Source organism: Herpailurus yagouaroundi, unplaced genomic scaffold (assembly GCF_014898765.1).
Source record: "Herpailurus yagouaroundi ecotype Mexico unplaced genomic scaffold, PumYag 67793, whole genome shotgun sequence".
Classification (NCBI taxonomy): domain Eukaryota; kingdom Metazoa; phylum Chordata; class Mammalia; order Carnivora; family Felidae; genus Herpailurus; species Herpailurus yagouaroundi.
The window spans coordinates 8,457,051-8,481,912 of NW_024420586.1; the positions used below are offsets into that span (position 1 = coordinate 8,457,051).

At 45.2% G+C, this 24,862-nt stretch overlaps 2 protein-coding genes and 1 pseudogene across 4 annotated transcripts in view; all 3 read left to right on the forward strand.

Annotated features, from left to right (window-relative positions):
• The window catches only part of MAGEB3 (MAGE family member B3), a 135,784-nt gene extending 125,714 nt beyond the window's left edge, over nt 1-10,070 (forward strand). Inside the window, exons 3-5 of one of the 2 annotated variants that reach the window (XM_040468830.1) lie at nt 5,922-6,061; nt 8,169-8,246; nt 8,758-10,070. In XM_040468830.1, the coding sequence (XP_040324764.1) occupies nt 8,787-9,857 (1,071 nt within the window). In that variant the 5' untranslated portion in view covers nt 5,922-6,061; nt 8,169-8,246; nt 8,758-8,786 and the 3' untranslated portion in view covers nt 9,858-10,070. The remainder of the gene's footprint in view (nt 1-5,921; nt 6,062-8,168; nt 8,247-8,757) is intronic. The other variant, XM_040468831.1, reaches the window with a different exon arrangement.
• The window catches only part of LOC121026021 (melanoma-associated antigen B1-like), a 37,421-nt gene that overhangs the window by 7,946 nt on the left and 4,613 nt on the right, over nt 1-24,862 (forward strand). Inside the window, exon 1 of one of the 2 annotated variants that reach the window (XM_040468833.1) lies at nt 24,411-24,515. The exons of the other annotated variant lie outside the window; for it this stretch is intronic. The gene's annotated coding sequence lies outside the window, so the exon portion shown is untranslated. Of the gene's footprint in view, nt 1-24,410; nt 24,516-24,862 lie in introns of those variants that run through there. 2 annotated transcript variants of the gene reach the window in all.
• On the forward strand, nt 15,594-19,357 carry LOC121025989 (melanoma-associated antigen B4-like; annotated as a pseudogene).

Genomic DNA, 24,862 nt, shown 5'->3' on the forward strand with positions numbered 1-24,862 from the left:
AATTGAAGAATAATAAATAAGAGGAAAAATCTCCAATGGTCCCTGAATCCCTAACTCCCTCTCTCTCCCTCTCTCCCTCTCCCTCTCTCTCTCTCCCTCCCTCCCTGTCTCCCTCACTCACTCACACACACACACTCTCTAAAAATAAAAAAATAAATAAAAGTGTCAAAAATAAAATAGGAATAAATTTAACCAAGGAGGGGAAAGATCTATACACTGAAAACAGTGAGACATTGATGGAAGAAATTGAAGAATAATAAATAAAAGGAAAAATATCCAATGTTCACTGATTGAAAGAATTAATATTTTTAAAAATATTCTTACTAGTCAAAATGATCTACAGATTCAGTGCAATACCTATCATAATTCCAATGGAAGTTTTCACAGAAATAGAAAAAAAACCTGGAAATTCATCTGAAACCACAAGAAGCCCTGAATACTAAAGTAATGTTGAGAAAGAGGAACAGAGATGGAGGCATCACACTTCTTGAGTTTGAAATATATTGCAAAACCATATTCACCATAACGGTGTTATACTAGTATAAAAACGGACGCACAGACCAATGGAACAAAACAGAGCCCAGAAATAAACCCATGCATAAATTGTCAAGTGATCTTTGACAAGTCCACCAAAAAATACACGATTGGGAAAGGATAGTCTCTTCAGTAAATGGTGTTGGAAAAACTGAATATCCACACGCAAAAGAATTAAATTGGATGCTACTTATACTCAAAAATTAGTGAAAAATGGATTAAAGACTTAAAAATGAGATTGAAAGCCGTAAAACTCCTAGGGAAAAAGCTCATTGACCTTCATCTTGGCAAAGATTTTTTTGAATATGACAACAGAAACATAGGCAAGAAAAGCAAAAATGGTGAACAAGTGGGACTACATCAAACTGAAAGGCATCTATACAGCAGTGGAAAAATGAAAACGCAGTCTGTGGAGAGGGAGAAAGTATTAGCAAACCATGTATCTAAGGGACTAATATCCACATTATATAAGGAATTCATACAACTCAATAGCAAACAAATAACTGAATTTTAAAAATGAGTAAAGAACTTGAATATTTTTCTGAAGACACACAAATGGCCAATAGGTATATGAAAGGTGCTCAATTAATCCCCAGGGAAATGCAAATCAAAACCACGATATCACTTCATACTTGTTAGGATGGCTACTATTAAAAAGACAAAAAATAACAAGTGTTGGTGAGAGTAAGGAGAAAAGGGAGCCCTTGTGCTGTTGGTGGGAATGTAAATTGGTAGAGCCATTATGGAGAAACTGTTTGGAGGTTCCTTAGAAAAGTAAAATTAGAACTGCATGATTCAGCGAGCCCACTTGTGAGTGTATACCCAAAGGAAATGAAACCAGTATCTTAAAGAGATACTTGCACTCCTATGTTCATTACACCGTTATTCACAATATCAAAGATACGGAAACAACGCAAATGTCCATCAGTAGATAAAAGGATAAAGAAAATGTGGTGTATACATACAATGGAATATTATTTAGCCTTAAAAATGAAGGAAGTCCTATTACATGGGACAACGTGGATGAATCTGGGGAACATTATTCTAAATGAAATAAATCAGTCACAGAAGGATAAATACTGCAGGATTCTATTTGTATGAGTTATCCAAAATAGTCAAACACATAGAAACACAGAGTAGAATGGTGGTGGCCAGGGGTTGGGGAATAGGGAAAATAAGAAGTTGTTGAAGTGGTATAGTTTCAGTTGTGCAAGATGAATAGGTTCCAGAGAGAGATCTGCTGTAAAGCATTGTGCCTATATGTAACAATGCTTTATTGTTTGTACACTTACAGATATCATATATTTTCACTCATATGTGGATCTTGCTAAACTTTACAGAAGATCATGGGGGAAGGGGGAAAAAAATAGAGAGAGGGAGGGAGGCAAACCATAAGAGACTCCTAAATACAGAGAACAAACTGAGGGTTGATGGGGGATGGGGGAGGGGCAAAGTGGGTGATGGGCAGGGAGGAGGGGCACTTATTGGGATGAGCACTGGGTGCTGTATGTAAGCCAATTTGGCACTAGCTTATATTTAAAAGATTTTTTAAAAATTGTTAAGAGAGTAGTTCTCACATTGTGTTCATAGCACACCAATTAAAATGTGTGTTGTCTTTCCGTCTCCCCAAGTAGAGAGTAAGCTGATTAAGTACAAGTATTTGGGAAAGACCTTGCTTTTACACCCTTGATGGGAATGTAAATTGATATAGCCATTATGGAGCAGTATGGCGGTTCCTCAAAAAATTAAAAATAGAGCTATCAAATGATCCAGCAATTCTATTTCTGTGTATATATCAAAAGGAATTGAAATCAGGATCTTGAAGAGCTATTTGCAGTTCATTGTAGCATTATTCATAATAGCCAAGACATGGATGCAACCTAAATGTTCATTGATGAATGAATGGATACAGAAAATATGGTATATGCGTACAATGAGATATTATTCAACCTGAAAAAGAAGGAAACCTTGCCATTTGCAACAACAGAGATGAACCTGAAAGACATTATGTTAAGTGGAATAAGCCAGACACAAAAGGACAGATACATGTTATATAAGGAATCTAAAATAGTCAAACTGATAGAAGCGGAATAGTATGGTGGTTGCCAGATGCTGGGAGGAGAGGTATTGGAGAGGTGTTGGTAAAAGTGTACACGGTTTGAGTTCTATAAGGCGAATAAGTCCTAGAAATGTATAGCAGAGAGCCTATAGCTAATGTCATAGTGGATATTTAAAAAGCTGCTGAGAGGGTAAATGTTATGTTAATTGTTATTGTACTCCTAAAAAATAATAAAGAGGACAGGAGAAGACTATTGGAGGTCACGGATATGTTTATTGCATAGATTGTTATGGTAGTTCGCAGGTGTATATTTATCTCCAAGCTTGTATACATTACATGTGTACAGCTTTTGGTATGTCAGTCATACCTCACTATAGTAGTTTTTGAAGAAGCAGATGTTTTGTCTTATTTGGAGTTGTAGTCTCAGCACAGTGTCTAGTATACAGTAGGCAATTTGTAAATATTTAATCAATAAGAGAAAGTATAAATAAGAAAAAGATTGTCAATTCTTGGTTTGCCTAATTCCTTCTACTGTTTCTTTTTATAAAAGTAAAATTATATACCTGGATTTCTTTCGATTATTCAAATATTTAAAAGAGAAATTAAATGTTGATGAGCTCACTCTCTTGTTTATTTCCAGTCATTAATTGAGAATGAGCTCTTTAGAAGCCTTCAGGTTATTACTGGGGATGCTTTTATTTGTTTTTGTTTTTAAATGTTTGTGTCTTTTTGAGAGAGAGAGAGAGAGAGAGAAAGTGTAGGGGAGGGGCAGAGAGGGAGACAGAGAATCCAAAGCGGTCTCTGCACTGATAGCAGAAAGCCTGATGCAAGGCTCAAACTCATGAGCTGTGAAATCGTGACCTGAGCTGAAGTTGGACACTTAACTGACTGAGCCATCCATGTGCCCCCTGGGGATGCTTTTAAAACGAACCCTCAAAACAGCAACAATAAGTTCTGGCCCCTGCCCATTGAATTTTAGAGTCTGGATGCTGCTATCATGTAAAAAGAGATGGTTATATATTCACTGTGACCTAAAGAACAAGTAAAAAAAAAAGGGGGGGGGGTTGAAGAGGGAAGGTGGTTTGAGTTGTACACAGTCAAGTGTCAAAGTTCTCGGGCCAGGCAGTGTGGAGCCTTAGGAAACTGAAAACCCTTCAGTGAGGGATAACTTTAAGTAGGATTGCATCGTGGACTAGATGACGCTGTGGGAGTGGTGAGCAGGGGCCAGATCCTCAGATGGAGGGCCTCGGAGATGAAAGACTAAGCCTGCGATGGAAATTTGTCCTTAACATGGCCTTTGGGATTGTGGCTAAACCAAAGAAAATCTCCAGGTGGTGTAGGAATGAAAGGTGTCTGTGCTCTTGCCCAGGGCAGCTGAACACGATGCACAGACTAGATGGTCTCTGTACAACATCACCAGGAGTTTCTGAGCAATAAGGATTATACTTCTTTGAGGTGGAGTGTTCAGAACCCACTGGACTGCACTTTTCACTCTGGGTTGGGGGATCCACAGACCACTCTATTAAAAGGGTCTCTTTTACTCAGTTACTTCATCTTGCATGTAATATGGCAAATTCTAGGCAAGGTCTAGATTTTTGCTGATGGTTAAATGAGTGAAAATAATGGTGATTTAGATTGAAGGGTAGCTGGAAGTTGGGGAAAATATTGGTCATTGACAAAAATTTTGAGAACTTTGAGTTGTATCCAACGGGGAAAGACTCTCCCACAAACACACTGTATATTATAACCTTGAATGAGGATATATTACATAACTAGCGTTGCTAAGCAGCATTTTGGTTGTGAGTTCTTTGTCTTGGAGTTTGGTAATGTACTCAAGTTCACAGGGCTACTAAGTGACAGCGCTGGGACTAGACTCCTGGTCTGAATTCATCTAGAACACATGCTGATCATTCCACTTTTCTCTGCCTAAAGCAAACCGTTATGTTCCGTAATACTCCAAAATGTCTCTCAGGGGGTACAAATGAGGATTCTGTGTCCAAAGAACTGGATTGGAATACATAACCAAAGCAGTTAAGAATACCACAGTAAATCAAAGGCATGAACAAAGAGGAGAAGCAGAAAATGTCCAGTGACAGTATGATTATCTACATATGCATTGTCAAATGACCTCAAGATTGTGGAATCACAAAACCATCCTGGACGACTCCTTCCCATTAGGAAGTAAATCATTTAAAACAATTCACATAAGACGCTCACTGACTACTGTGAAGAGGGATAGATCAGTGTCATTTTTCTTTGACACCCCATCTCTGTCCCGAATCCCCTGCCTTACGTTGCAGTTTCCCCATTTAACATGAAGCCAGGCACTGGAACCTGCAAAGTTTGCATTAGGGACACTGCTCAAGTTTGCATGGATGTGGAGTTTCCCAGGAATCCTTTAGTTATACAGGACCCCCATTAATGAAGATTGGGGAGATAACCACCCTACTTTATAGGGGGTCCTTCAGAGACCTGCCAAACCAGCTGTGAGGCCTGGAATGCCCAGGCAGGGCAATCAGAGTGGACATTCTTCTTTCACTCCTCATATTTCTTAGCAAGCTCAAAGTCTTAGCCTAATAAAGGGGCCACACTTCAGTAGAAGGAGGCTCCTGGGTTGTATCGATAGATAGATATCAAGTTGAGGACCCTAGATGATGAATGTAGAGACCACTGACTCCAGAGCAGTGGTATTCCACAGAGACTCAAATCTGCTGTATGCCTCTCAGGACCCAAACATCCTTGGCCTAGTGTGGCTCACTCTTCCACCTGGGAGGTCTCAAGAAGGAGCAGTCCTTGATCTGAGCAGAGTAACCTCATGTCAGGGAAGATGGAGTCACATGATTGAACAGGAGCAATGTCAGGTCCCTGAGTGAGCAAAGAGGACATCACTAGACCCACAAATGAGGGAGCTTTACAAACCCCTGCACCCATCTTAACCGTGGAGAGGCCTCAGGTGGAGCTGTGAGCCTGAGAAGCCTCATTTCTGCCTGGTGAGTCTCAGGATGAGAGCCTTGTCTGACAGGGTGCAGGCCCCAGTTCTGCAGAGGGAGACGTCTTGGCCGTAACCGGAGTGAGGGAGGCTCACAGAGTCCTGCCCTTTTTTCAAGCCTATGGGGCCCCAGGCAGAGGTAGTCGGAAACGGGGCGTCCTGACTCCTCGCCAGGGACTCGGAAAGGTGAGGGTTCGCTTTGGAGGCTGGCAGACTTGGGTCAGTAGGGGGAGGAATCCCAGGCTCTGATAAACACCAAGGTGAGGACACTGAATGACAACCTAAAGACCACTGACTTCAGAACAGTGCGATCGCATAGAACCATGTCCTTGCTGTCAGCCCTCAGAACCCCACGTGGCCACGGCCGGATATGATGTATCTGAACTTCCGCTTTGGAACCGCGGGCCTCGCCCAGTGTTCGCAGCGTTTCTTCTGCCAAGGAACGGAAGATTACTTCCCAGGAGTTCTTTGAAGTCAAGGTGAGGACCTGAATGTAAAATGAAGGGACCACACCGCCTCCCCCCCTTTCCTGTAACAAAGGTAGCGCCACAAAGTACTGCCCCTGGGGTCTGAAATGGAATGTCCTGACAGGACCATTAGGCCGAGTTTTGTCTGGAAAGTCTCAGGGAGGAAGGCGTCGGTCTAAGATAGTAACCCTGGTTCTGATGATCAAGGAAACCTAGGCCCTAAGTAGAGTCAAGAGGAGGGTCCTGAGTAGCTAATGAGGGGATCTTTTCCCAGTAGAGATGGCGATAGAAACCGGTACGCCTGCTTTGGTTCTGGGAGGCTCCAGGCAGGGGCAGTTTTACTTGGTAGGCTCTGACTACCGCTGCCCCGCCCGCTACTCCCGCCATCCCCCCCCCCTAACCGCACGCGCGCGCGCGCGCATGCGGGCACCCCCCCCCCCCCCCCCGCTCTCTCGCTCTCTCGCTCTCTTTCTCTCTCTCTTTCTTTTCTTTCTGTCTGTCTCTCTCTCTCTCTCTCTCTCTCTCTCTCTCTCTCTCTCTCTCGGGGCTCCAAGAAGTAAAGGCTAAAGCCAAATAAATTTGGATTTTGGTGAACTGAATTTAGTAGAGGGAGGAGTCCCAGGTCCTGATATCAAAGTGAAGACCCTGAGTCAGGACGTAGGGATCACCGACTTCAGAACACTGGGATCCCATGGAGCCCTTTCCCTGCTTTTAGCCCTTGGAGACCCTGAACGGTTGTGGCCAGTTATGACTCATCCTTCTGTCCTCTCCAGAGTTTCTAGGAAGTGAGGTCATTTGTGGGGGAGTTGGGGTGGGGGTGGTGAGGCCACTGGCCAGCTGAGGGTGGCAGTACTGGCCTGGAGCCAAGGTGAGGACCTTGAGTGGGGACTGAGAGGACCACCCTGACCCATAACACAGGGTGCTCTCCTAGGTCCTGCTGCTGCCCTTGGCCCTGGGAGGCCTGGCAGACCTATCAGACGTTCTGCCTGGAAACTCTCAGATAAGGAGGGCCTTCATCTAAGGGAGTAGCCTGGGTCGTGCAGATGGAGGAGGCCTAGGCCCTAAGTGCCATGAAGGTGAAGCCCTGGAGTGCTAATGAGGGGACCTCTCCCCATTTAGGGAAAGCAGCATCCCTCTAGCTTGTTTCTGGAAGGCTCTTGGTAAGGGTAATCCTATATGGAGGTCCCTGAATTTCCCCCCTAGGGGCACAGGGAATTGAGGGATTTGCTGTAAGGCAGGAGGCCTAAGTCCTACCAGTGTATTGGCGGCCAGCGGCCTAAATCCAACCTGTAGTTAAGGTCAGAGACCTAAGGGAGGACTAAGGGGAACACCAACTCTAAAAAGGGGGTCTCACAAATTCTGGCCCTTCTCTGATAAAAAAGAATGTAATCTGGCCATTTGCAACGACACGGATGGAACTAGAGAGTATTATGCTAAGTGAAATGAGTCAGAGAAAGACAAATATCATGTGATTTCACTCATGTGGAATTTAAGATACAAAACAGATGAAAGTAAGAGAAAGGAAGCGAAAATATAAAAACATGGAGACAAACCATAAGAGACTCTTAAATACAGAGAACAAACTGAGGGTTGCTGGACGGGAAGTGGGTGGGGCGAATGGCTAAATGGGTGATGGAATTAAGGAGGGCACTTGCTGGGGTGAGCACTGGGTATTGTATGTAACTGATGAATCACTAAATTATATTCCTGAAATTATTATTACACTATATGTTAACTAACTTGGATGTACATTTAATAAAACAGAATAAAATAAATAAAATAAATAAAATAAAATAAAATGAAATAAAAATTCTGGCCCTTCCCTCAGCCCTGGGGAAATCCTGAATATTTGTTAGGCTGAGGGAGCCGCCCCCCCCCCCGCCTCATTTCTGTCTGGAGAGTCCCAGAGATATGGGCATGTTGGATTTATTGGCCTCAGTTCTGCAGAGGGAGGAGACCCAGGGCTCCACAGGAATCAGAGTGAGGAATAAAGAGTGATGGTTCCACTCACCCCCCTCCAAAAAGAGACAATAGAGGGCCCCCCTTGCTTGTAGCACTGAGGAGCCCAGGTGTGGAAGTCAAATGTATGTGAACCCAACTTTATTTCTTATGTCATCAGGTTGGTGAGAGCCTTTGTTTGAGGGGAGAAACATCAGATCAGCAGAAGAAGGTGTCCCAGGCCCTACCTAGAGCCAAGGTGAGGAAAGTGAACGCGGACTGAGGACCCCAATGACCCCAGAGCATATTCCCTCAGAACTGTCAGCAGTGGGTCACAGTAGTGGGCTGAGATGCCCCTTTAGTTCCCCTTGAGGGGTCTCAAGATGATGAGGACCTGGGTTTGAGATGTCAATTTAGAGCAGCACCGAGGAGGGGGGCTTGGCCCTGCCCAAAGCCGTTATCACGGTCCTGAATGTGAACTGGGAGGATCCCCATTCTCCATACCAGAGAAGATTCCGCAAGGACTCGGCCTACCCAGCACCGCTCTCAGCCCCAGTAAGCACCAAGCAGGGCCGGCAGGCTGCAGCCTGAGGCTCACTTTAATTACTTCCATGTGGTTCTCAGAGGACAGGTTGGTCATAGCAGGAGCCCTGTGGTTGGTTTCCTAGGGCAGTGCCCTCACAGAACCTGAGAGGCAGCCTTGGTTAAAGCCAAGGTGGTCTCTCCCAGCTGAAGGTACTCCTTCTCATCCTCTCTTCTCTCATGCCCAGATCACCTGCTGTCCCTGACCACAGTCATCATGCCTCGGGCACAGAAGAGTAAGCTCTGCACCAGGGAGAAGCGCCACCAAGCCCAAGGTGGGACCCAGCCTCAGAGGGGTACTCAGGCCCCTGCGGCCACGGAACAAGCATTCCCTTCCTCGGCCTCTCCTCCCTTTGAAGTTCTTACTCAGAGAAATCCTGCTGCCAGGTCACGTAGCGCTCCCAAGAGGTCTCGGAGGGCCGTGTCCGCCACCACAAAGTCTGCAGGTGTTTCTCGCACAAGATCGCACAAAGGAGCCGACTGCCAAGTTGAGAAAAAGCAAAGTTCCGTCCAGTCCCCACGCTCCATTGTGCAGTCTCAGAGGGACCCTGTAAGCAAAATAGCGAGTGTTTTGGTACAGTTCCTGTTGCACATGAGCAGAATGAAAAGGCCCATTATGAAAGCTGATATGCTGAAGTTTATCAATAAAAAGCATAAACATCGCTTCGTTGAGATCCTCAAAAGAGCCTCTTTCAGCTTGGAAGTGGTTTTTGGTGTTGATTTAAAAGAAGTCGATCCTACCAAGCATTCCTATGTCCTTGTCAGCAAAATGAACCTCCCCAACAACGGAACTATAAACCGTGGCAGGGGGTTTCCCAAGACCGGCCTCCTGATGAATCTCCTGGGCGTGATCTTCCTGAAGGGCAACTGTGCTGCCGAAGAGAAGATCTGGGAGTTCCTGAATAAAATGAGAGTCTATGCGGGGAAGAGGCACTTCATATTTGGGGAGCCCAAGAAGCTCATCACCCAAGATTTGGTGAAGCTCAAGTACCTGGAGTACCGGCAGGTGCCCAACAGCGATCCTCCACGCTATGAGTTCCTGTGGGGCCCCAGAGCCCACGCCGAGACCAACAAGATGAGAGTGCTCGAGTTTTGGGCCAAGATTAACCAAACAGTCCCAAGTGCCTTCCACCCTTGGTATGAAGAGGCTTTGAGAGATGAGCAAGAAAGAGCCGAAGCCACAGTCACACTCCAGGCTGAGACCGATGCTACGGCCAGTGCATGTTCCAGGGCATGTCCAGCAGCTCGACCTAGTGAGGTCGAGCCCGATCCTTCACATTGTGACTGAAGAGAGCAGTCAGTGTTCTAAGTAGTGGAGGCCTGGGTGTGACTGAGGGAACAGCATGTAATCCTTGGTGCTCCTGTTCTGTATGGGTAATTTGGAGATTTACCAGCAGTTTGAGTTTTTGCTACTTTTCAAATGTTGCTATTTTGAAATTAAATCTTACCTAGCCTTATAGTGTAAATTTATGGATTATTTTGACCTCACTTGTTATCAGTTTAAAAGTTAGAGTGTTGTTGGGGCGCCTGGGTGGTGCAGTCAGTTGAGCCTCCAACTTCAGCCAGGTCATGATCTTGCGGTCCGTGAGTTTGAGCCCCGCGTCAGGCTCTGGGCTGATGGCTCAGAGCCTGGAGCCTGTTTCCGATTCTTTGTCTCCCTCTCTCTCTGCCCCTCCCCCGTTCACGCTCTGTCTCTCTCTGTCCCAAAAATAAATAAACGTTGAAAAAAAAATTTTTAAAAATAAATAAAAGAGTGTTGCTGTTTCATAAAACAAACTGGGAAATTGCCCATCTTATTTAGTGTTCTGGTACAAAGTAGCATGGCATTGAAATATGAATTTCCTTGAAAATGTAAAAGGACTTAAGCAGTGAAATATATGGAGTCAAGAAGTGGAGGAGAAGAGTAAGATGGTCTGTATTTGGTTTCCTAATTCCTTTCACTTTGTATTTTGTAACATTCTAAATAACAGCATGTGTTTGACTAATGGAAGAATGTAGCATCACATTTTAATGAATTAGACTCACTGCTCACAGGCTCGTTTATTCCCCAAACATTGATGGAGCGTATGCTCTTAGAAGGCTTCATGTTAGCCCTGGGAGAGCTGACAAAAAGATCAAGACACTGACCATGAAATCACAGAGGCGAGAAGCATCTGTCATATAAGGAAGAATGGTGATCTGCACTCTCAGACCAGAAGGACACATGACAAGACAGGAGAAAACAGGAGAGAGGTGGTTCCAGATGAGAGGAGTTAAGTGTCAGTGCCTGAAGCAGGGCAGTGCTGGGTCTTCAGAGACTGCAGTTCCCTCAGGGGGAGGTAATTCTAAGTTAGCTGCATGGGGGGCTCCAGGAGGCTGTGATCACAGGGAGCTGGGCCCAGACCCTCCCGTGGCAGGCTTCAGAATTGAAAGACTAAGCCCAGAATGGCAAACTGCCCTTAACACTTACTTTGGGATTGTGCAGAAAGCAGAGGGAAATCACCCCAAGCAGGGATCAAGTGCGTCCTGTGCTCTCCTGCCAGTGCAGGTGAACGCAGTGTGCAGATTGGAGGTTTTATTTACAACATGTCCACAGAGTTTCTGCGAAAGAAGAGCATGCTCTCTTGTCATGGGTGCCCAGAATCCCCTGGACTGGCACGCGTTGCCCTGGGTTGGGGGAGCCAAAGCACACACCACTAAAGCATCATCCACATTAGGTCACCTTGTATGGCATTTGGCAAACTCCAGGCAAGGTCTAGATTTTTGTTGGTGGGTGAAAGAATGAAAGCCAGGGTGGTTTAGGAAGAAGGGTGGCTGAGGGGTGCCTGGGTGGCTCAGTCCGTTAAGTGTCCAACTCTTGGTTTCGGCTCAGGTCATGGTCTCACAGTTTTGTGGGTTCAAGCCCCGCGACACGCTTTGCACTGACAGTGCAGAGCCTGCTTGGGATTCTCTCACTCTCACTCTCTCTCTGCCCCTTCCCCACTTGCACAGTCTCTGTCTCTAAATAAATAAGTAAATAAATAAATAAGCAATCAAACAAACAAATGGCAGCTGAGAGGAAGGTAAGTTTTGGGGCCTTGAAACACATTCTAGGAGCTCTGTGTTGCATCTACTAAGGAAGTCTACCTTATGCCAACATTGAATGACATACTTTAATGGGAGAGATACTACTTAGTGTTCCTTGCCAAGCACAATTTTGTATGATAGAGTTGTCTTTGTTCTGGAGCACTGCATGGTTTCTGACATCCCCTGAATTAAAAATGATTTAATTGAGATCATTGTAATGGGTTGAAGCTCCAGGGGCCAATTAATCCTAGTAAGAACTGGCATCCTTTAAAGCTCAACACAGGCCACACAATGTGCCATGCACTTTACATGCATTATGGACATCCTACCAGTCCCCAAACAGAGCTCATCAAACCCATTTCACAGATGAAAAGACCGCCTCACAGAGTCTGGTATCGCTGTCCAATTTCACGTGGCTGCTAAGTGACAGGGTTGGAACTAGACCCTTGGCCTGAATTAGTCTGCAGCCCACACTTCCACTGCTCTGCACCTGAGGCTGATGTCGTGGTCCTTAACTCCCCTTTTTTCTCACTACTACAGGAAGTATCTCAGGTACTAAAAAGGACTCTTTTTGCCCAAGACACTGGAGTGGAATACATAACCATAGCAATTACCATATCAAAATAATTGAGAAGTGTGAATAAGGGAGAGAAAGAGATAATATTCAGTGACAATAGGATCATCTATATATTCAAAGTCAGCCTCGAAGATCAGGAGCTCACAAAATCATTTTGGACAACCCGTCCCATAAAGAAAGTTACATTCATTCAAACAGAACTTACATAAATACATAAAACACTAAGTGTGATTGCTCAAGAAGTGGATTAAAGTATTTTTTTTTCTTTGACAGCACATCTGTTCTGGGGTCTCTGCCTTGTGCTATCGCTTCCTACCTCGCATCACTCCTGGGACATGGACCCAATCTCTGAACGATTTGCTATAGGGAAATAGTCCAGCGTTTGCAGGGATGTGACCTTTCACAGGAAGCCTTGCGTCAAGAAACAGGAGCCGTACGTGAGGGGATGCTCCTGCTAGGCCAAGCGTGAGCATCCCCTCACTTAGTCCTCAGGGTTCTCAAGGACAGGTGAGTCCTGCCGTAGGAGGGTGGCCTCAGGTCACTAGAGTCGCTGACACGTACGAGATTGAGGACCCTGAATGAGGAATGACAAAAGCACCCACCCAGAACAGTGTGGCCCATAGATGCCTGTCCCCTGCTGTCAGCCCTCAGGGTCCCCAAACAGCCTTGGAAGGACGTGGCTGAAACTGGTTTCCATGTAACAGGCCGAGAAGGTGAAGAGCTCAGCCTGAGCTTGGTTGACTCTGGTCAGGAGAGGTAGGATTCCCAAGGTGTGCCAGGAGGAAGGCCAGTATCCTGAAGAGGTCAGGGACCACTGTGTATCAGTGGAGACCTCACAGAATCCTTCCTACTGTCTTGAGAGATCCAGGCATAATTGTCAGTCAGAGATGGCTTCCTATCCTTCTCAGGGCTAATAGAAAAGTTGGGAGGTCTCAGGTCAGAGAGAGGAGTCTTGGGACATCACATAAGGCAGATTTAGGACACTGACTTCGAAACCTGAGTGGGAGCACCATATCATAGGTGCCTGCCATAGCCGTCACCTGCGGGACACCATGGCACATGTGGCCAAATAGAGTATAAGCCTTCCTCTGAGGAAATGCCCTCAGATCAAGAAAGAGAGGAACTTCGGGCCCTGCCAGGAGTCAGGTCAAGGAAACTGAGTGAGAACGGATGGACCACCCATCCCTGAAAACGGGAAAACAAACCGGGTGGCCCTGCCCTTGCACTCCAGACTTAAATCCCCAGGGCAGGGTGTGAACCTGAGCGCCCCCAACATCACTTATTTTTCAAACAGCGACCTCATTTTCTAGAGCAATTTTACATTCACAGCAAAACTGAGCAGAAAGTACAGACAACTCCCAGGTACCCTCTTCCTGACGCACACAGCCTCCCCTACTTTCCGCGTCCTGCCCCAGAGTGCTACCTGTGGCGCAACCTGTGAACTCGCACCACCACGTCATTAGCTTGGCAAAGCCCATAGTTACATCAGGCTTTGGTCTTGCTGTTGTATGTTCTGTCCCGATCATCCCTCCCTCCCCCACCCGTAACCCTTGGCAACCACTGATCTTATTACTTTTCCAGCAGTTTTGCCTTTTCCAGAATGTTTATACAGTTGGAATCATGCTGTATGTAGCCTTTTCAGATTGGCTTCTTTCACTGAGTACTACGCATCTAAAGTTTTTCCCTGTCTTTCTGTGGCTTGATTAGCTCATTTCTTTTCACACCCAACAATACAGACATAGCTCAGTGATATGCGGGTTTGGTTCCAGACCACAGCAATAGAGTATCACAATAAAGTGAGTCAAATGAATGTTCTGGTTTCCCGATGCATATAAAGGTTATGTTTATACTCTACCGTAGTCTATTAAGTGTGCTATAGTATTATGTGTAAACAAAAAACAACATGCATACGTTAATTTTAAAATGCTTCATTGCTAAAAAAGTGTTAGCCATCGTCTGAGCTTTCAGAAAATCACCTCTTTGCTGGTGGAGGGCCTTGCCTTGATGTTGAGGGCTGCCGACTGATCAAGGTGGTGGTTGCTGAAGGTTGGGGTGACTGTGGCAATTTCTTAAAATAGGGCAATACTGAAGTTCGCCACCTTGATCGACTCTTCCTCACACAGATAATTTCTCCATAGCATGTGATGCTGTTTGATAGTTTTTTTTACCCACCCCAGAATTTCTTTCACGTTGGAGTCAATCGTCTCAAACTCTGCTGCTGATTTATCAGCTAGGTTTATGTAATATTCTAAATCCTTTGTTGTCATTTCAACAATCTTTCAAGCGTTTTCACCAAGAATAGTTTTTAGCTCAAGAAACTACCTTTTTGTTGTTGTTGTTGTTCATCCATTAGAAGCAGCTTCTCATCCATTAAACTCCTCATCTCTTTTATTACGAGATTGCATCAGTGCAGTCCCATCTTTAGGCTCCAATCATAATTCTAGTTCTCATGCTAATTCCAGTTCTCTCCACTCATTTGGTAAATGAGCTTTGGCTTCAACTTTGTCTCCAACTGCATTAACCCCTAACAAGAGAGTCAGCCTGTCCTTTGAAGCTTTGAAGCTGGGCATTGACTTCTCCTATCGAGTTATGAAAGCCCTACGTGGCATCTTCTTGCAGCATCAAGCTGTTTTATTTACACTGAAAATCTGTGTAGTGCAGCCACCTTCACGAATGCTCTTAGCTAGATCTTCTGGGTAACGTGCCGCAGCTTCTCCATCAGCACGTGCCGCTTCACCTGGCGTGCTCATGTTACGGGAAGAACTTTCTCCTTAAACCTCATGAACCAACCTCTGCCTGCTTCACACTTTCCTTACGTGGCTGCCTCACCTCTCTCAGCCTTCACAGAATTGAGAGAGCCTAAAGCTCTGGATTAGGCTTTGGCTTAAAAGAATGTCGGGGCTGGTTTTGATCTTCTATCCAGACCACTCGAACTTTCTCCATATCCACAAGAAGGCTGCTGTGCTTTCTTATCATTTGTGTGCTCACTGGAATAGCACTTTGAATTTCTTTCAAGAACTTTTACTTTGCATTCACAACCTAGATAACTTCAGTGCAAGAGGCCTAGCTTTTGGCTTTCTCGACTTTGGACACGCCTTCCTCACTAAGCTTAATTAATCATTTCTAGCGTTTGATTTAAAGTGGGAGATGTATGACTCTTCCTATCACTTGAATGTTGAGAGGCCAGAGTAGGGTTGGTTATTAATTGGCCAAATTTCAACATCTTTGTGCCTTAGGCAATAAGGAGGCCTGAGGAGAGGGAAACATACGGGGAATGGCCGGTCAGTGGAGCAGTCAGCAGTTACCAACTAAACTCACCCTCATATATGGGTGTGATTTGTGGCGCCCCAAAACAATTGCAAGAGTGACATCACTGATCACAGATCACGGTAACAAATAACAATGAAGAAGTTTGAGATACTGCAAGTTTTACCAAAATGTGGCACGGAGATACAAAGTGAGCACGTGCTTTTGGAAAAATGGTGCCAAGAGAATTGCTCGGTACAGGCTTGCCACAAAACTTCAATTTAATAAACGCAATATGTGCAAAGTGCAGTAAAGTGAAGCACAATAAAACAAGGTATGCTTGTATTCCGTTGTTGGGATGTACCATAGTTTATCCATTTACCTGCTGAAAGACGTCTTGATTGCTTTCAAGTTTTGGCAACTATGAATAATGCTGCTATAAACATCCATGTGCAGGTTTTGTTTTGTTTTTGTTTTTGTTTTGAGGATGTAAGATTTCAACTCATTTGGGTAAATACCAAGAAGCACGATTGCTAGGTGGTATAGTATGTTTAGTTGTTGTTTTATTTAAAAGAACACTCTTTTGAGGTATGATAGACAAAAAGCTGTGCAAATTTAATGTGTACCAATTGATGAATTTGCAGATAAGTACGTACTCATGAAAGTGCCTCCACAATTTGTTATAAAAATATCCATCACCTACAAAGGTTTCCTCCCACCTTATTTATTTATGTATTCTAATTTTCTTTTTTTTTTTTTTTTGAACGTTTATTTATTTTGGGGACAGAGAGAGACAGAGCATGAACGGGGGAGGGGCAGAGAGAGAGGGAGACACAGAATCGGAAACAGGCTCCAGGCTCTGAGCCATCAGCCCAGAGCCTGACGCAGGGCTCGAACTCACAGACCGCGAGATCGTGACCTGGCTGAAGTCGGACGCTTAACCGACTGCGCCACCCAGGCGCCCCTATTTATGTATTCTAAGAACAGTCCTTATAAGATCTATCCTCTTAGCCAAATTTTAAGTGTATAATGCAGTATTGTTAACTATAGGCTCTATGCTGTCCAGTAGATCTCTAGGATTTATGTATCTTCTATAACTGAAACTTTGTAACCTTTGATTAATACTTCCCCATTTCACCCTTCTCCCAGACCCTGGCAAGCACCATTCCACTCTCTGCTTCTGTCAGTCTGACTATTTTAGATTCCTCATATAAGTGGTATCTGTCCTTTTGTGTCAGCCGTATTTCATTTAGCATAATGCCCTCCAGGTTCATCTATACTGTTGCAACTGGCAAGGTTTCCTCCTTTCTAAGGGTGAATGATATTTCTTTGTATGTATGTTTCATATTTTCTTTATCCATTTGTCCATCAATAGACATTTAGACTGTTTCTATATCCTAGCTGTTGTGAGTAACACTGCAATGAACATAGGAGTGCAGATATATCTTCAAAATCCTCATTTCAGTCCCTTTGGATATATGACCAGAAGTAGGATTGCTGAATCATATGGTAGTTCTATTTTTAATTTTTTGGTGAACCCCCATACTGTTTTCCAAGTGGCTGTACCAATTTACATTCCCACCAACAGTGTAGATACGTTTGGTGCAGTAAGAAATTTCCAAACCATCTTGCAGAGTGGCTGTGCCATTTTGCATCCCCACCAGCAGTGAATGAGAGTTCTTCTTGCTCCATATCCTCACCAGCATTTGCTGTTGTCAGTGCTTTGAATTGTGGCCACTCTCAAAGGCATGCAGTGGTAATTCATTTTTATTTTTTCAAGTTTATTTATTTTGAGAGAGAGAGAAAGAGAAAGCGATTGTGCAAGCAGGGGAAGAGGAGAGAGTGAGGGAGAGAGAGAGAGAATCCCAAGCAAGCTCGGCACTGTCAGAGCAGAGCTGGATGTGGGGCTCAAACTCATGAACCCATGAGATCATGACCTGAGCTGAAATCAAGAGTCAGACGTTTAACCAACTCAGACACTGAGGTGCCCCTCATTTTTATTTTAATGTGCCACTTTCTAATGACAGATGATGCTAAGCATGGTTTCATATGATTATTTGCCATCTACGTATCTTCCTTGATGAGGTATCTGTTCATATATTTTGCCCATTTTTTGATTGGGTTGTTTTCTTCTTGAGTTTTAAGTGTTCTTTGTTTATTTTGGATAACAGCATTCATCGGTATTTTTTTTTTGTAAACATTTTCTCCCAGTATGTGGCTCATCTTCTTGTTCTCGTGATGTTTTTTTGCAGGGCAAAAGCTTTAATTATAGTGAAGGCTAGCTTATCAATTATTTCTTTCATGGATTCCCATCACTTTTTATATCAGATCTAGAGGAAGTGAGATTCTTGGTCTGAAGGTCCAGTGGCCAATCATCAGAAGGCGGGGTGGGGGAGGAGTCCACAGCCCTGTGTGGTGTCCAAATGAGGAACCTGAGTGGATATTTAGGACCTAGCAAGCCCAATACAAAGAGGTTCCCACAGAGCCATAAGCACTGAGTGCCTCCTGGTAAGGGTGGTTAACTAAGGTGCCTTTCTCACTTTTTTTTTTTTTATGAGTCCCAGGGAACCTTGAGGTATCAATTGCAGTGTAATTGAGAGGAGGGTTTTGCAGCTTTACCGAAAGTCATCATGATAATTTTGAAGGTAAACGTAGAGGATCCCTTGCCATGTTGGAACATGTGGCCCCACTGCCAGCCGTGCTGTCACACTAGTCAGTAAAAGGGGTGACAGGCTATAGCCTAAGGCTCACTCTGTCTCCAGTAGGTTCTCAGAGACAGGCTGACTAGGAGAACGATAGCCTCATAAGTTAGAGAGTGTCCTCAATAAAACCTGCAGGAGTGGCTTTGTTTAACACCAAGGTAGAATATCCCTGCTGAAGGTGCATCTCATTGTCCCTCCTCCAGGGGCCCACAATACTTACTGTTCTGCCTGCTGTTGATGACCACAGAGTCATCATTCCTCAGTATCAGAAGAGGAGGTTCATCCACATGAGAAATGCCACCAGGCCTGAGGATCTCAAGGGGGCTCAGGCCACCACAACAGAAAAGGGTCCCCCTTCTCCTCTCCTGTTTTGGGGATGCTCCCTCAGATTTTCTTATTGCTGGCATTCCTAGGAGCCTCAGAGAACTCTATCCACCAGCATTACTTCTGCAGTCATTTCATGCACGAGGTCTGAACAAGGTGTCAAGAGCCAAGATGAGAACGTTCAAACTGCTCTGAAGCCCCATTCTCCACTGAGAACTCACTGAAATATTCCCTAACCAGGAAGGTGAGCATGTTGATGCACTTTCTACTGGGGAAGCATGCAGGGAGGGAGCCCATGATGCAGGCAGCACTGCTGAAGGTTGTGAACAAAAAGTATAAGGGGCACTTCCCTGAGATCCTCAAGAGGACCTCTGAGCACTTGGAGCTGGTCTTTGGCCTCGAATTGAAGGAAGTCAAACCCAGTGGCCACTCCTACACCCTTTCCAGCCACCTAGACCTCACCAACGATGGCAGTGTGAGCAGTGGCTGAGGCTTTCCTAAGAATGGGCTTCTCATGCCTCTCCTGGGTGTCACCTTCTTGAATGGCAGGCATGACAGTGAGGAGGACATCTGGAGATTCCTAAATGCCTTTGAGAATCTGTGTTGAGATGAAGCATTTAATCTTTGGAGAGCCCAGGGAGCTCATCACAGAAAATTGAGAGCAGGAAAGGTACCTGGAGTACAGACAGGTACCCAACAGTGATCCTCCACGCTATAAATTCCTTTCGGGCCCAAGAACCCATGCTGAACCCAGCAAGATGAAAGTGCTGGAGTTTTAAGCAGTCGACATATTCAGTGCGGTCCACATCAGAATAACACCAGCATTCTTCACAGAGCTAGAACAAAGAATCCTAAAATTTGTATGGAACCAGAAAAGACCCCGAATAGCCAAAGCAATCTTGAAAAAGAAAACTAAAGCAGGAGGCATCACATCCCAGACTTCAAGCTATACTATAAATCTGTAATCATCAAGACAGTATGGTAGTGGCACAAAAACAGACACTCAGATCAATGGAACAGAATAGAGAGCCCAGAAAGGGACCCACAAATGTTTGCCCAACTAATCTTTGACAAAGGAGGAAATCCAATGGAAAAAAGACAGTCTCTTCAGCAGATGGTGCTGGGAAAACTGGACAGCGACATGCAGAAGAATGAACTTAGACCACATTCTTAACATCATACACAAAACTAAACTCACGATGGATGAAAGACCTAAACGTAGGGCAGGAAGCCATCAAAATCCGAGAGGAGAAAATAGGCAACAACCTCTTTGACCTCAGCCACAGCAAAGTGTTACTTGACATGTCTCCAGAGACAAGGAAACAAAAGCAGAAATGAACTATCAGGAGGAACCTCATTAAGATAAAAGGCTTCTGCACAGTGAAGGAAACAATCAGCAAAACTAAAAGGCAACCGATGGAATGGGACGAGATATTTGCAAACGACATATCAGATGAAGGGTTAGTATCCAAAATCTGTAAAGAACTTTTCAAACTCCACACCCAAAAAACAAAAATCCAGTGAATAAATGGGCAAAAAGACATGACTAGACACTTTTCCAAAGAAGACATCCAGGTGGCTAACAGACACATGAGAAAATGCTCAACATCACCCATCATCAGGGAAATACAAATCAAAACCACAATGAGATACCACCTCACAGCTGTCAGAATGGCTAACGTTAACAACTCACAAAACAACAGATGTTGGCGAGGGTGCGGCAGAAGAGGAACACGTTTGCACTGCTGGTGGAATACAAACTCATGCAGCCACTCTGGGAACAGTATGGAGGTTTCTCAGAAACTTAGAACTACCATACGACCCAGCAATTGTGCTGCTAGGTATTAATCCAAAGGATACAAAAATGCCAATTCGAAGGGGCATGTGCACCGCAATGTTTGTAGTAGCACTATGAACGATAGCTCAAGTATGGAAAGAGCCCAAATGTCTATCGACTGATGAATGGATAAAAAAGATGTGGTATGTATATACAATGGAATATTACTCGTTAGTCAAAATCTTGCCATTTGCAACAAGTGGATGGTTCGAACTAGAGAGTATTATGCTAAGCAAAATAAATCAGTCAGAACAAATATATGATTTCACTTATATGGGGAATTTAAGATACAAAATGGATGAACATACAGGAAGGGAAGCAAAAATAATATAAAAACAGAGAGGGAGACAAACCATAAGAGACTGTTAAATACAGAGAACAAATTGAGGGTTGCCAGAGGGGTGTTGGGTCGGGGGATGGGCTAAATGGGTGATGGGCATTAAGGAGGACACTTGTTGGGATGACCACTGGGTGTTACATGTAAGTGATGACTCACTAAATTCTATTCCTGAAATTATTATTACACTATATGTTAACTAACTTGGATAAATTAAAGAAACAAAAAAGGAAAGTCAAAACAAAACAAAAAAAAAGTGTTGGCATTTTTGCCAACATCACGGACTTCCCATGCCATTAGGAAGATGCTGCCAGATGAGGAAGAGAGAGCCTGAGCCGCAGCCAGGGCAGCCTCCACTGCCAAGGCCAGTGCACGTTCCCGGGCCATGTCCAGCAGCTACTCTCCTCCCTAGGGGAGAATAAGCTGCCTCAGCCAGCTTACTCGTGGTTAAGGAAAGCAGTTGATCTTGAAACTAGCGGAGGGCCCTGGTGCGGCTCATGAGAACACAGTGTAATACATTTGCGTTTTTGTACATTTTGTTTAAATTGGAGATTTAGCTTTTTCTTCCTAGTTTCAAATGTCTTTCAATTAAAGTTTTATTTAGCTTCAGAATCCAAGTTTGTGAATGACATGGATCATACATTTATTGGAGTTTATCAGGTTGAAAAATAAGAATTTGGGTATTTTGTAAAACAAATTGAAACCCTTGAAACATTTCTTGTCACATAGAACTAGGTGCCGTGATGTTGGAGTATGGATTTTTTTGTGAAAAAGGAAACTACTCCACAGTAAAGTCTGTGTGATCATGAGATCCAGAAAAAAAAAAAAAAAGTGAAATGTAGTCGCTTCTTGGTTTGTTTTCTTCCTTTTAGTCTTTATAAAATTGAAGTATATGTACCTGGATTTGCTTAGCTTAGTCAAAATGAAATTAAATCATAACAAATTTGACTTGCACACTTGCTCTTTAATTGCTCAAATGTTAATTTAGCACCTGCTCTTTGGAAGGCTCCTGGCTAGTACCGGGGATGATAAGAAAAATAGACCCAACCCGTGCCTCTAACACTGTGGAGTCTAAGAGCAGCTCTCATATAAAGTAGGTGGTGAGTTATTTCCTAAGATGGAAAGGACTAGTAAAAATAAAGGGTAGAAAGGAGGGAGGGGCTCCAGATGAAGAGTACTAGTGTAAAATGCCCTGAGGCAAGGCAGCTTTGGACTTTGGGCAGCTAAAAGCCCTATGACGGGAAGTAATTTGAAGTTATAGCTGTACGGTGGGCTAAATGCGGCTGTGTAACTGGGGAACAGGAGCCAGGTGATGGGGCTCCAAGTGGAGAGATTTAAGTCTGGAATGGAAAACTCCCTTTAGCAGTTCCTTTGGGATTGTGAGTAAACCAGAGGGGATCTCCACCCCAGGCAGGGATGGAATGTGTCGGTGCTTCTGACCCCAGTGCAGGTGAATAGAGCACAAACCGGGTGTTTTATGTAAATGATCTTCAGGGAGTTTCTGAGACATAAGGGTGGTGCTCTTTTGAGGTTGGAAACTCAGAAGCCACTGGGCGGGCACTCTTTGCTGTAAGTTGGGGAGTCCGAGCCCATTTTATTAAAAGCACTCAAATTCAGTGTTTTTTGTTTTGTTTTGTTTTGTTTTTATTTTGCTTCTAATTCTGCAAACTTGAAGGGAGGTATGGATTTTAGGTGATGGTGAAATGAATGAAGATCGGGTGTTTGGGTAAATGGGCAGCTGAGAGGAAGGAATTAGTCTTTGAATCCAATTCTAGAAATTTGAGTTGCATTCAACTCAAAAAGATTCCCCCACATATGAAATATGATTTATTGGTGGGGGGATTTACTTAGAGTGTCTTTAGAAGCAGCATTTTGAACTGATTTAGTGTTCCATGTCCTAAAAGGCATATATTCTCTGATATCTCCTAGACTAAAACAAATATTCCATCAGGGTGGGGGTGGTATCCTCTGGGGTCAAAATAATCCGAATCAATGTAATAACAGGCATTGTGTAAAGTCTCAGTGCATTCCAGGCATCTTTCCAGGTACTTTGCATACATTAACCATGTTCCACCAGCCTGTGAGACAGGATTTAACAAACCCACTTCACAGACGCAGGGCCTGAGGCTCACAGAACTTCGTGATGCACCTGGTTCACGGAGCTAATAAGTGATGGGGCTAGGACTAGACCCTTGGTCTGAATTTGTCCAGAGCTCACACTTTTCCGCTGCTCCCAGCCTGAGGCTGGCCCTGGATCACTGAATTCACTTTCTTCAACTCCAAAATGTTTCTCAAGTGAGGAAAAGAAAAACGCTGTGACCAAAATACTGGATTGGAATACATAACCAGAGCAATAAGAATATCAAAATAAATAAGAGATATGCATAAAGGAGAGAGACAGTGACAGTATGATCATCTACCTGTGAAAAATCAGATATCCTCAAAAGATCAGGGGCTCACAAAATCATCTGGTTCCATCCTTCTCTGTAAAAAGTAAATCTTTTAGAGCCACCCTAAGTGTGGTTGGGGAAGAGAAGGAATATATCAGTGGTGGGTTTTTTTTTGTTTCTTTCCTCAGCATACACCTGTCCTGGGCTCCCTGATGTATGCTGCACTTTCCTTATCTTGCAGCACTCTTGGGACCCAGACTCATGTTCTGCAAGATTTGCAATAGAGAAACTAGTCAAGTGTTTACAGGTAAATGTCGTTTCCCAGGAAGCCTTTAGTTAAGAGACAGGCAAAGATGAGAACCCCCATGAGTGAGTACTGAAGAAACAGCTCTCCCAACATATTGGGGTCATCCAAAGACTTAAAGATGGTGACTTGAGCTCAGTGGAAAGAATCCCAGTCTCTGAAAGATATTGTGAGGACCATGAATGAGAAATGATGAGAGACCCCAGCCAGAAGTGGTTAGCATCGCATCCCTACTGTCTGTTCTTGGAGGCAGTGAAGGACCATGCTCAGGCCAGGATCACCCTCACTTCCAACTTGGAATTCTCAGGAAAGGAGGACCTTGATGTAACATGAGCAGCTACAGGAAAGCAGAGAGTGAAGTTACCTGGATGGGTCTTCCATCAAGGTGAGGACCCAAATGTGGACTAAGAGCAGCACCCACCGCACAAACAGAGGCCCCAAATATCTCCTCTGATGCCGACCCTGGGAAGCCCCGGGCAGAGATGTCAGTCTGATTTCAGCCTCGAAGGTCTCAGGGAGGTGAGGGCCTCCGTTTAATGGAAGATGCCTCACTGTTGCAGAGAGAGGGACCTGGACCGTAACAAGAATTCACGTGAAGACCATGAGTGTTCTGAGGGGACCCCCAAAGCAGAGGGGGCTAAATAGAGTCCCGCGCCTTTCTTAGCACTGGGGAACCCAGAAGAGCTCCAACTGAGGAGTCGCCTCATTCTACCTCGTGAGTCTCAGGGAAGGAATAGCCTTGTCTCACAGGTCGTAAGTGGAGTCAGGGTGTGGCCCTTGAATGCAAGTGAATCTCTCCCGAAAGAAGGAGGCTCGTAGAGCGCCGCGCCTCTCGCCAGGCTTGTGCAGCCCAGGAAGGGGTAGCCACGCGCCGCGGGACCAGAGATTCCCCTCTGGCAAGTCAGGAGAGTGGAACTTTGGAGGCCGGCAGGGGGAGGAGCCCCAGGCCCTGACGGACGTGGGGAGGACCCTGGGCCAGGACGCGCGGGGACCACCGAGTTCTCGGCGGCGGGGTCCTAGAGCGCCCCACCCCTGCTTTCAGCCCTCGGAGACCCCGGGCGGCCGCCGCCGCCGAGGGCCGGATGCGGCTGCGCCGACTTCCTTTCGGGCCCGGACCTCAAGGCGGAGGGCGCGTGGCGTTTGTTCGGCGGCGGCCGGATTCCCGGGACCGGGCTGAAAGTGAGGTGAGGACGCCGGGTGGGACCCGAGGAGACGACTCCCCGCGCCCCTGTAACAGAGGGGACCCCTCCCCGCCATGGGCCCGTTTGGCCCTGGCTCCGGGCGGTCCCGGCGGAATGAGAGGCCTAGCAGTCCCGTAGCCGTGGTCCTCGTAGCCACCGGGACGGCCTCAGGGACGGGAGGGCCTTTGTCTAAAGGGAACGACTTCTTTAGGCAAAGGGGGTGGTCTGGGACCTCGCAGGGGACAAGGCGGGATCCTTGGAACTCATGAGGGTACGCTCCTCCGGGTGACTGCGCAGACCCCCACTCCTGCTGGCAGTTTTGGAATGCCCTAGAGTAGCTCGGCTAAGAG